General features: G+C 42.2%; 1 protein-coding gene and 1 long non-coding RNA gene across 8 annotated transcripts in view; one reads left to right on the forward strand and one right to left on the reverse strand.

Annotated features, from left to right (window-relative positions):
• Nucleotides 1–1,380: 1,380 nt before the first annotated feature.
• LOC115616731 lies at nucleotides 1,381–2,373 on the reverse strand. The gene is made up of 2 exons (XR_003994372.1): nucleotides 1,971–2,373; nucleotides 1,381–1,823 (listed from the first exon to the last, which is right to left on the reverse strand). It is a non-coding gene; the product is annotated as an uncharacterized LOC115616731 (long non-coding RNA).
• Nucleotides 2,368–12,874, forward strand: part of HELZ (helicase with zinc finger) — an 86,509-nt gene continuing 76,002 nt past the window's right edge. For 3 of the 7 annotated variants that reach the window (XM_030506349.1, XM_030506353.1, XM_030506352.1), the window contains exon 1: nucleotides 2,396–2,448. Coding sequence is in view for 2 of the 7 variants with exons in the window: in XM_030506355.1 (XP_030362215.1) it covers nucleotides 2,442–2,448 (7 nt within the window). In the remaining 5 variants the exon portion in view is untranslated. Of the gene's footprint in view, nucleotides 2,449–5,383; nucleotides 6,506–12,874 lie in introns of those variants that run through there. The other 4 variants (XM_030506350.1, XM_030506356.1, XM_030506355.1 and 1 more) reach the window with 3 other exon arrangements.

A 12,874-nucleotide genomic window follows, 5' to 3' on the forward strand; every position in this document is an offset into this window, starting at 1 on the left:
GGTAAAAAAGACTATGAAAGAGCTTGGAGGGGGCACCACATGGAAACAACAAAGTTATTCCCATCTTGCAGGCTCAGTAGCAGTACTTGAACAAAGTAGTGCTTGGCAGCCACCTCCATCTACAGCAGCTGGCTCCCTCTAGCCTCTGGCATGTCCACTTGGGGTTTATGCAATACAATTAACCAGTCTACAAATAAGAGTAAAACCTACCTTATCTGGGGGCTAAGAGGTTTAATTTAAGTAACATCATAAAAAGCAGTGGGTGGAAGGGCGCAGTCTCCATAATACTGTGTTTATACACAGCACTTTTTTGGAGTCGGGGGATTCCCCTGCTGCCATGGTCTTTCCCCTGCTCCTTTCTGGGCTGTTTCTGCCATCCTTTTACAGCAGGCTTTGCCTTTCAGTACTTTCAATCTAGGCATTTTAAAACAACAGAGACAGGTAGCAATGAAAATGGTGCCTGTCATTGAACAAATCCTTCCTTGTATAACTCGGTCACCAGCCACATAATTTTTTTCCTAGCAGTGCATAAAGAAATACTGTCAGAACAAATGGATTTAAAAGTTAATGCGAGCTTACATCAAAAATAAACCCAGCAAATTTCTGCCTCACCCCAAACAGAACCCCAGAGGATATATGTGTATTTTTAGATACATACACATATAAAACTCATCCTATTTTCCATTGCTTTAAAAAAGAAAATTAAGGAAAACCTTCCTTTCATTTTGTAACAGAAAATGTCACCAGTAATACAGAAGCTCACTAGGAACCAAACACAACCAACCTCCCAAAGAAAAGAACTAATTCCACTCCAACAACCTGGACTGAATGAGACACAAAGTTAGTTACGTCCTAAACATGGTTTCACCTTTAGCTCATCACTGTAACTGCCCCGGTCCTTGCACAGTGCCCATGGAAATGGCTCTAGATTGTGTTGGAGCACGTCCTTTGGGCTCCCACAGACCAGCAGGGATGGCCGATGGCTGCAGAATGCTTCTGTCCTCCCGAAATGGAGTCTCCTGGGTTGAGGCTGGGTCCAACCACACTCCCCTCCAGCACAGCTTCGAGCAGGGCACTGGAACAGTTAACTACACTCCCAACTGTATTTATAAAGTCGAATTAAAAGTGGACTGATTCAAGTCTGTGCTGCAAATGCAAAGGATTTAAGTTTATTTCCTTCTGCATTTACATTTTTTTGCAAGGAGCTCTCTTTATAAATGCATTACTGGTGAATATTGAAAATAATCTCGGGCACAAGTATCTTCTTGCAGTGGCAATGCATCAGAGGTTTGGCTGGTGGTTATTCTTCAAAGACTTGGGAGGCGTTACACGTAAATTTAAATATAAATGTATTTAGGAAAATCCAATAATAAAATGATCTGAATCTTATAATTATTTTAATTAAAGTAGAAGGAAAAGTTTTTTTAAAGACATTGCAATCCTGTTCTGTTGATAAACTTTATTAAGAGCCTGAAGTAAGCTGTTTGCCCCCCAAACTTCTCACCCACTTTGCCCTGAAGCACGATGGCCTCTGCACAGCGAGAGGCACCATCCACAACAGTCGAGCCTTGGAAAAGCCAGTTTGCACAACGGCGTAGGTATGAACAATCGATTGCCAGACATTTGGAGAACACGGCTAACAGGGAAGATTACCCTGTGAAAATAAAACTGTTACGCAAAGCAGTTTCTGGAATTCATGCGCAGCCACGTTACCATCAGTCCTTGGGCAGAAGCAGGTGGGTTTGCAGAACACGATGTACAACAGGCGCTGTTCCATCACCTGGCTGCAGCCTCTGCCTGTGGGCCCAGGGGGCTGCGAGTGTCTGTAAGGGCAGAAACTAAACAAACAAGCAACTAACAACCAACCAAACAAAACCCCGAAGCCAAACTAACCCCAAACCCGTCAGAACAGTAGAAAACCCGCGAGAAACACGCATTTCAGCACAGACAGACCCTGCCTCACAGCTTACCGGTGGGACCCTCTACGCGTGTGCGCAGCTCTACCCCGCTGAGGGGCTGCTGCGTGCAGAGGCAGCGACGCGATTCTCAAGAAACGGGAGGGGGCGAGAAAAATAAAGAGAAAGAAAACAACGAATAAAAAACCCACCCCGGTGTTACCGCTACCCAGCCCAAGCGGCGCGGCACTGCCCCCTCACGCCGCTGCCTGAGGGGAAGAGCTGTGGGCCGGGGTCCGCGGCTGCCCCTCCGCCAGCCGCCGCCTGCCCCATCGTGCCGCAAATAGAGCCGCGGGTCCGGGTCCTGCCCCCGATCCCGGTTCCGATCCCCGTTCTGCCGCCGGTCCCGGACGCAGCACCCCGCCGCCCTCCGCCTTGCCCCGCTGGCCGCCGGGCCAGGCCGGGCCGGGCGCAGGGCGGGGGAGGGCTTTCCCACAATGCTTTGTGGGGACGTTGACAAGTGGATCCAAGATGGCGTAGAAAGTAATGACAGGTAAGTCAGGACTTCCCCGTTCGCCCCCCGCGGGGGCCGAGGCCGGCCGGGCCCGGCTTGCGGGGGGCTCCGGGGAGGCTTCGGGGGACCTTCGGTGACCCGCAGCTCGACCGAGCGGCCGAGCGAGGGGTGCCGGCCGGGTCGGGGGCTGAGCGGTGCCGGCTGGAGAGGGCCCTGTGTCTGCGGAGGGGCCTGCAGCGGCAGCCGCTCCGGGGCTGTTTACGGGCGGGCTCTGCCGGAGCGCCGGGGGCTGCCGCGCTCTCCCGTGGGCCCGCGGCTGCCGGCGGGCGGGTCGGCGCGGCCCTGAGCCCGGCGCCGCGGGGGCAGGCGGAGGGGCCGGTGTGGAGAGCCGGGGATGCCTCGCAGAAGCCCGGCTTGCCCGGGCTCCGGGGGTGCTCCGTCAGGGAGGAGGGTTGGCGAGAGGCAGGGGGTGGGAGTCAGCTTTGTTTTTGTGCCGGGCGGGGCGGGAGGGAACGGCTGGCGACAGCCAGGAAATCACAACCATAAAATACAAGTAGGAAAACGCTTTTAGGTAGGGTTTGTTAAAGGATGGAAAAACAAATTGAAAGAATTTAACAGCTGCTGTAAAATTAACCCTCGGAGCAATTGAAGGATTGGCAGAGGAGCTTTTATTTTTGTTTTCTGCAGGAGGCTTTGTCAGGGCCGAGTGGCTACAAGTTGGGAGGTCTAACACAGAGCCCGAAATCACCTTTCACACGATGCAACTGCCCAGAAACTGAAAATAGGGGAGTTCCTACTGCAGGTTGCCATACAGCCCTCCCAACAGAGACTCTATATATATATATATAGGGCAAATCTTCAAGTAGGGAAAGGATATATGTTACTCCTCCTGGGGTGGGTCATGTCCTTTTATTATTAATTTCCAAATGAGTGAAGTTGTTTGGCTTCAGTGCGTTGTTAGTCAAACTGTTGTTTTGGTTATAGTAATGTGATTAAACACATCATTGATGGAAATGAAGAGCTAACTGCAGGGAAACAGTTGCAAGGTTGCTTTCCAGTTAATGACAAAATGAGTAAGGGGTAACGAAGCGACAGGATTTTTACGTTATCAGAGGTACAGTGAGCTTGAGATGAAGTTTTAAAATAACAGAGTATATTTTCCTTTTCATTGAACAAATAAAATAATTCAGTTGTAAGACACAAAAATGTCCTGAAAATGAATATCCCTATTTACAGATTGAGTGCATCATGGATAGTCTTGTTGGGATGGTTTGAATTGTTGGGGTCTTCTAATGTTGTTCTTAATAAAGAATATAATTGAAACAAGGCAAAGGATAAAATAGTTCCCCCCCTTTATTTATGTTTAAAAAGGCACAATCCTTTGTAGAGATGAAAAACCTCAGAGTTAACTGAAGTGATACTTGGCAAGTTTGCATTATTTTCCAAGACCGACTGGTAGAACGGGGAGGTTTTACAATAATGTGTTTTAAATTCAGTTGTTTCAGTACATTTGAGTTATAGCAGATTGTGAATGAAAACTCTGGTGGTTTGTTATTTTTAGATGGCAAAGCTTGTTTGATGGGGACAGTCTGGGGATGTCGGGCAGCTCGCTGGTCCTCTGCAGTGAGGAGCTGATTTAGAACATGCAGTTGAAACTTAGATGAGGGGGAAGTGTACAAGTGACCATCACATTCCCTCCCCCTCCTCGGGATACAAACCGAGGGATTCACTCTTAGATGAATCAGGCTTTGGTAGGCTTAGCTTTGACAGCGCAGAAATTGTGAGTGGTGAAAGCTGAGTTATGCTGTTTTTTGTGTTGAACTTTAATTAGCAGAACAGTTTTTCTTTATTGGTAAGTGAAGGAACATTTTCTGTGTTATTGCTGATAGAATTGAGTTCTCTTTGTAATTTATTATGAAAGCAGAACTTACTTTTTAATTTTTTCCTAGCTGAAGTCACATTTCTATTATCACTCCTCATCTCTGTGAGTTCTTTTAAGTTATGAAATGTACCGAGTGTGTATTTCCCCTCCTTTAGTTCACACACGCTGTGCCTTTTTAAGTGAGCCAGATGAATTTTTCTATGAAAGAGGCTTATTGAAGTGATGGCTCTAGGACTTGAAAGGTTGTAATAGCTGGTTATGTTGGGGGATTTTTGGTTTTGGTTTTCTGGGGGGAGGAGATGTGTGGGTTTTTCGCCTCTCCCCACCAGACTAAAAATTAAAGAGAGATGTGGAAGCAATATCTTAATCTGTAATTTGTCCCAGTTCTGCTTGATCTGTCATGGAGGAGCCTTTCGCTTTGTGAAATCTCATTGTTTTCAGAGAAGTGGCTCCTGGGCTTTGGGCTCTGTATGAGTAGATCTGGTTGCAGGAGAACAGGAGAAGGGCTGCAGTGTGGAGAGAACTTCTGATTGAAGGTTCTATTCACAGAGAAGTTCCCATCTTGACAAATGTAAGTGGCAGTGTCTAGAAACTTTGAAGAGGTGATATTTCCAACTGGGTAGGATTCAGGCCTGGTGCTTGAGAGAGCTGGGCAGCCTGATGCAAATCACTTCACCTGTTTATGCTTTCTGTTGAAGGAATTTAAAATAGGAATAGTGAATCTTACAACCTGTAAGGAGTCTTGACGCCTGTGGATGAAAGAGGCTGTGTAAGAGCCAGGCAATATTACTACTAATGTTTTCCAACTCTGTTAATTTAGTAGTCTGATGAAATATCTTCTCCATTGTCGGCAATTATTTTTGTTAGTAAAATCTCCTGTGCAGTTATTGCTGGATATTCTCTCAGTGTGGTGGTTCTTTTCTTTTTCTTCATTGTTTACTACCACCTTACATTTGCTGCTGCACGTTATTCTAGGTGTTTTCATTTTAGCAGTGACAGAAGCAATTGCTGGAGCAATTCAGATTATTAGTTCAAAGCCCTTGAATCTTTCACCTCACTGACATTCCCTCCTGAGGTCAGTGGTACCCAATAGGTCTTGTCGCAGGAGTGAAATCTAAATTAGGAAAGTGTTTTGTAATAATTTAAATCCTGTCCTCTGTGCACAGCCTGAATAACCAGGGAAAGCCGTGGGAACTGGCTGGGAGGACGAGAGGGAAGGATGGTGTCATTCTGCTCCAGCTTAGGGATGGAGGAGGTGGACAGCTGGCATTCCCCCTGCCCGGGGGATCAGTAGTCCAAGAATCCTAGTAAATGCGAATCCCGTCACTATGTTTTTCCTGGCATTGTTAAAGGCTTCTTCCTGGAAGCAGATCCGTCGTGTTCCTCTTGATGCAGGGGTGCTGGTGGCTCATCATCGGGGAGAAACTAGCAAATTTTGTATTCTCCATCTTCCCTTCTGCTCACATGTTATAGCTGTTTAGTAATTTCTCACTTCTTTTCTTGAGGTCCTAAGGCAAGATCCCATTATCACTACATGGTGTTTTTCCCCTTTAAATAGAAGTATTATGGGTTAGATAATCAGAACAAACAAGGCCTTACTTTTTCTCATCTTGTTTGGCTTAACATTTCTTCTGTGGCCTTCAGCAGTGGTCAGCACTTGCATTTATGTATATCAATGACATAGTTAGAGACATCATGCTTTATATGTTTGATTTCTTACTCCCTTTGGAAGACTTCTGTGATGCTCACTCTTGTTTCAGCATGGAAGAAAAGAGAATATTGATAAAGAGAGTGCTTTTTCAAAAGTTTGCACGGAGCATTAAGGAATAAAACCCCTGAAGGAATGCTTGGTCTGGAGATTTTGGCTGAGAAACTAGCATTTGTTTTCTCCTGGTATTTATTTGTGGGGTGGGGAGGAGAGGAAGAAAATAACTGAACTTTATAGATAGTGAAATTAGGAGTCTGCAAGGCCTCTCCACAGAAACAGGCCAGCTTCTAGTGATTTTATGATGGTAGTATTGATATGTAACTCAAGTTCCCTATTCAGAGCCAGTCTTGCTTACTGAGCTTTCATCTTCTCTTCACACAGATGTTTACAACATGAGGCTGCAACCAGAAGCAATCACTCATGTCTGAGAAAAACAGAAAAGTGAATATTACTGTAGGAAAAGAAATGATTAGGAATTTAAGCAGGGAGATTGTAATTACCCATGGGTGAGAATTTGTTTCTCTGTTGCATTTCTATTGCACTGCTAGATGAAGTTAAAGGGTACTTAATGTGGCTATACCATAATATCCAAATATTTCTCCACAATTTTCTATGCAAATCCATTGTCATAAATTTAATAGAAATGCACTGGTTATTTACCCAGTCTTTTCTCAGAGTCCTCCAAAATACCAAGTTACAAACTTATTACAGGAAAGCCAGATAAGAAATCATAGATTTCAATCTTTTTCCTTCTTAAATGTAATTTTACTACACTGAAGGGTTCCATTTCGTGACTTAAAAAGTTTGAGTGGTTACTATGGCCCCAACCTCCTTCTGAACGAATGCAAACTATCAGATTTTCTAAGTGGCATGGAGTCTCTGTCAGCTATTAGAAGACTTGTACTTGAGGAAGAAGGTAATTTAGAATTAAACAACACTGAACTATGCTGCTTTTCCAAGAAGCAGTAGATACACAGTGCTGCTGAGCTGGTAGCAAGAGTTTCTGTAAGTGATTTTATGTAAAGAGATGTTTTGGAGATGTTACTATAAACTGTTGTGCGATTTGTTTCTGTTAGTCTCAGGAAGTACCACTTGCATGAAGAATGATGTGTCCGAGGTGGATGTTTTAAATCTTTGGCGTATATGTGGTTTGGGGAAATAAATTTCATGATGTCCCCTGTTTGTAAGCAGTAGGAAGGCTGATGACTCTCAGAGCTGTAATGACTAAACATCGGAAGAAAAGAATAGTAGACTTATGTTTGGTATGAAATTTTGAATGTTGGAGTGGCAGGAAGTGAAGGACAGAAATGTCAGCAGTGTGTGCATTCCTCTCAGCTGGTTTTGTGGTAGATAGGGTAAACGTTATTTAGAAATGATCTCTTAGTCTGTGAATTTCACAGGGTTGGGGTTGTTTTTTCGTAGTTCTATGTATCAAAATTACAATGTTCATCAAAACACTGAAAATGACACTGCTTAAATATGCTTAGAAGATCTTTCAGAGCCCTTCAGACCCCATGGCAAAAGGAAAATAGGTAGCGCCACATGAGCTGTTTCTGAGAATCTTGCTTGTTAGGTGGTGTGGCACGAGTGTTTAATTTGTTGGGAAATATTTAGTGGTTCAGTAAACCAAGAAAGTAGCAAATCTTTGTGGACATAATAAATGGAGAATGCCACAAATGAAAAGCATGGTGGTTTTGGCAGCATATAAAATTCTTCTTTATATATCTTCTCACTTAATATAAGATAATCTGTATTTTTGTAAGTAAAGTTTTCGTTTTATCCTGGGATAATTTTGGGGGTTGGGGGCAGGCACTGTGCATCTCTTCCCAAGCGATGTTCCTTCGCTGCTCTAAACTCAATTCCCTATGAGCAGGCTGGGATTCCCAAATGCTGTGGACCAGCCACAGTAGCTGCCTTGTGGGAGCTCCTCTGCCATTGTGGGAGCCAGAATTTGTTGCGCTTTTCTCACTGTCTGCATCGGGAGGTCGTTGAGAGAAGTGGCTTTTTAAGCATCCTTCTGAATCTGCACTAAGCTGTAGCTGAGTGCTGTAGGTATTTTATTGAAGTGATGCTTTCGATGATAGCTGTTTGTGCTAGTGGTTTTGAGGTACCTGTACTCTGGCTGTATCTTAAAACACTCACACATTTAGAATGGTGCAGGACATTTGTTTTTTGAACTGACTGATGGTGCTTGCCTCTAGCGCTGTTTGTATTTGGCTAGGCTAGACACTGCTTTTCTTCCTCCAAAGTTCTGTCAGAACGATGCCATTAACAACACTAGGACTGTTACTCATTCCTGCTGATGTCTGTTCTTTGAGTGGGGTTGGAAATAGGTGACTGAATCCCTAATGTTCATTTCAAAAGGAATGAGTAGGGTGAATGCCACTGGGAAACTTGTGCTTTGGATACAAGTTATGGTGTTCCCCATAGAGTTTGCTGTGTGAGAAGAACTTGGGAATCCATCTTCTATTCTCAGGAGAGGTGTAGAAATCGAGCCTGCTGATAGTATCACATTCATGCATTTGAGGAGAGAAAACAGGGATGTTATAAAAGCATTATCCAGATGCAGAAGGGTTAATATCATTAAAATACAGAGTTAGAAGACAACTCCCCAAAACAAGCTTAGCTTTATTATGCCTAACTACTTGAAGCACAGTCATGTAAAAATGAATTTCAAAGGTTATTTACAATAAAGATAGCAATTTTTAGTGGTGGAGCTTAGTTATTGCTTTGAACTTTCAAAACAGCACACAAAAATATCATGCACAGTTACATAATAGGTATGGTTTGGGGAAAGATGTGTTTGGAGTATCTGTGGGTGGCATGATTGTGTTATTGAATCTGTTATGGTAGGACCCTTTTGTGCTAAGCACTGTATAAATGCGTAACAAAAAACTCAGTCACAGTATTATTCACTACTATAATAAATTTAAGTTCATTATAATGCCGCAGTGAAGACTGAGGTATATTGAAAGAAAATTTTCCTGGTTTTGCAGCTTTCTGGCTTATTTCTGTGCTCAGTTTGTGAACTGTGCGCTACAAACCGTGCGATGTAACTGATACTCAGCATGAAGATTTTTACTTTCTTTTGCCTCTTGAATAGATTGAAAATGTGATTCATATTTTGCATCTCAAAAAATGAACTTAGGGCTTTTTTCTCCCCCATCCCTCTCTAAAACTGGTACATACCTGGAGTGTTTGCGCTGGTGATCGAGCTGTGTTCTTCAGGTTGCGCCCCTAGCCATAGGTGTATGTTGCTTTGCAGTACTGGGAAATGTCAAGAGTGGAATAAGTTCTTGTATGAAAACAAAGTTTGTCATTTGAGGAAAGACTGTTTCATCATCACTACAATATCCCTGTTGGGAAAGCGTGGATTGAACCACTGAGCTTAGGAGCTGCTTAGCTGGTGGGGAAGAAGAGTTTGCATGGGCTTTTCCAAAAGGGGATATGCTGTGATAGATAATTTCCTAATTTTAAAAATAACTTTTATTGCTGGAATCCAACTATACTTGTGTTAGAGAGAGCTGCAAATCGAACACAAGAGTGGAAGTAAGGAACTGCTAGTTTTGATTCTGTCTCTGTGGCTAGTTAAATTGATGAACTTTAGCAAATGAAGTGTGGTCAGGTGCTCTCTGTATGAATGGCAAATTCAGTGAGTGGTTGTGCAAAACTTTATGACATGATTTTGCCTTTAAACTTCTGAAATATGTTTGTAAATATCCTGATGTGTTTTGTGTTGAAATGACGCTTGGGAATCTTCTTTGATTCCCCTTTGCATTCCTTGGGAACACAGTTTTGTACTTGGCATTTTGAAAATGAGGTGACAGATGTTTAGTCACATATACACAGATGTACCTATATATCATACAGCAGGCACTTCTCAAAAAGGACTTTTGGCATTATCTTATGACTCAGCAGAGAGGAATATTGTTAATTGCATGACTGTGGAAGTCCTTAAGATTAATGATGTTCACTTCTTTTGGTCAAAATTACTACTAGACATAATGTGAAATGTGCAGAGACACGAACAAGGCCGTGTTCTGTTAGACAAGTGCTTAAAAGAGAGGTTCAGCCACAAGTAGGTTATAGTTTGAAGAACTGTGGATTAATGATGTTTAAAACAGCTTTTAGGATATGAACACTGTATTCTCAAAGTGTGCTTGAGTTTGAGACTTGCAGGTTGGTGCTGCTCCATGGAGAGCTGCTGGTCGTGCAGTGCTGATTTTTCCCTTTGTTTTTCTCTGGCAAATTTCATTAAGAGAAGCAAAGATTAAATTACTTTTCTAATGCATTTTTTTAAAAGTAAGTAATTGGTGATGTTGTTATGGGGATAAAATGGTAACCATGGGACAATATTTCAATTAAAATGCCCTCGTCTTGGTTAAGTGTGAGAAACTCTACTCTCAAAAAGCAGTAAGAACATACAGGTATATGGGATACAGGCTGCTGCTGTTAACCGGTTATTATGAAAGACTGTTTACGTGAAGATTTTCTATGAAGGAGCCAAAAGAACTTAAGGTGGGGCAGAAGCACCACCTATTATTATGTTACCTGATGCTTACTATGACATACTCCTTATTTCAGTCGGTTACCACTTGCCAAATGTTAATTATTTGGGTTGAAATTTCCCATGGTAGGTGTCTATCGCAGGCTGACTTTTTGGATGCTGTGGAGGGAGTGAAAGGTTTTGCCTACATGATTCAATCTTTTATAAAAATCGGGCAAAAAATGTGTTCTTATGTTCACAATAAAATAGGAGGGAAAAAAAAATCTAATGACCTATAGAGCTGCTTTGTAAAATGTTGAGGTGTGGTATAGTGAGATGTTTCTGCCAAGGACATACTTGTTACCAACCCTGTGAAAATCTGCTCAGCGTTGGTCAAATTAGCATTTAGTACAAGTCTAAAAGATAATTAATCCCTGCAGTGAATATACTTCAGCTTGTGCTAAATGGGATTTCTGTACAATTTGCAGGCTAGGGCTTCCACATTCCTCCCTGGTATGATTTTGGACAAAAATGAGAGCGCAGAGAATTCCCCTTCTGTACTCCTGACACCCAGTTCCTCTTTCCTACCAGCTCTACCTTCATTTAGCACAGAGGAAGCAGTGACTGGATTTAAACAGAAGGTGCAAAATGGAGATTTTCACAGAATATGTAGAGTAAATGTGGAGATGGGGGTGACTGAACAAAGAGATTGAAAAATACTAGTGTTAGAAATAGAAGGGAGGCTATACTGTCTGGGTTCATACAATTTATTTTATAATGCTAATGCAGTTTGTTGGAATACAGTTTCACTATTTGCATAAATTAGAAAGTGTTTCAGAAATGGAGTAGGGAGTAACAAATAAAAGGCAAATCATAGTTAAGCCCCGTCTTAGCTACAGTTCATTTTCTGTATTTCTAATGAAACGAAATCGCTCTCATATTGCAATATAGAGAAATGCTGAGTACTTGTAAGTCACTCTGCAGACTCTGGGTGTTTGGCTTTGATCATATAAAGGGCTGTATAGTACAAGGCAGAGCATAATGGGGAAAAGTCACTTTTAGTTGCCTTAATCTGAATCAAAGAAGTTTATAGAAACTTTTGGCTTTAGTGTGTTTTAGTGTCTTAATTCTTTATAAAATGGGAGTAATGTCAGAAGGATAAAGGTATTTTCTTAATACTTGTGAAGTGCTCGATCACAGTATTTGTAAGCATTATTGAAAAGGTAATGGAAACATTAAAATGCAGTCTTCAAAACCAGATTTGAGTAGCATGCAGTAAATAAGGCCTTAGGCCCTGTGCTAAGTATTTAACTCAACGTCCATTAAGCAGGCAGCCTCTGTTCTGCCTGCTCATTCCACCAGGTAGCCTTGGAAAATGTAGTACGTGTCTAATACAGTGAAAGGCAATATCATAATGCAGGCACACAGAGGGACCAACATAAGCTCGTACAGATACTTTTGTCATTACACAACCCTTGAGGATTGACCTTTGCAATCTAGTATTTATACTCTAATTGTGATGAATGCAATACGTAGATGTATTTGCTTTGTGTAGCTCCGAGTCTTGCATTTGTCAGTAATGGATGGTTTTCAGACAAAGGGAGTACACACCACGTAGATGTTATGCTTTGACTTACCATCTATTTTGCTTAGTTTCACCAAGATAGGCAATGTTTTCAGGCAGTGGTGTGAAAAAGGATCATTTTATAGGCAGGTGATGAAGATATGTGAGATACTTACATGGTGGATGGGGTGGTTACAAGTGCTGAGGCCATGAGTTCTTTTCAGACTTTGAGCCAAACATGGCCAGTTTGTCTGTGTGTAAATGTTGCTGCCACTGACTGTATAGATTGTCCTTTCTGCTGCTATTTCCAAAATGAAAATGAGATAAGTAAAGGTAATAAAGTGTTAGTAATCACTTAATGAAGTGTCTGTACTGAAATCGTAACTGGCATGCAATCAAAGCTGGCTCGTTACTGTGATGTATGTAAAGTGGTTTAAAGAACACAAAGGATCCAGATGTGGAAGACATTTGCTCTTAATCTCAATTGCGGATATATTTTTTACTGTTGTTATGTGAATAGTAAACCACCCACAGGCACTTGTTCCTTTTTTGGTAAATGTGGATGTGTTTATTCCGTTAAGTTTACTGGATCAGACTCAAGGCTCCATTTATGTGGCCAGAGATCACTTGTCCCCTTAATTTATGGTGCTCTTTCCGTTTTTTTTCAATGAGGAAGGATAATCTAAGTATTTAATGGTAGGGGGGCATCATGAACCTCTTAATTCCTTTTTCTCCCTTCCCAAAATCAAGCATATCATGTTCCTTAGAGCCCATGTAGCAGAAGTTCTTGCTGCTGTTATGCTATATAATAAAACCTCGAAATGA

Source organism: Strigops habroptila, chromosome 14 (genome assembly GCF_004027225.2).
Source record: "Strigops habroptila isolate Jane chromosome 14, bStrHab1.2.pri, whole genome shotgun sequence".
Lineage (NCBI taxonomy): Eukaryota > Metazoa > Chordata > Aves > Psittaciformes > Psittacidae > Strigops > Strigops habroptila.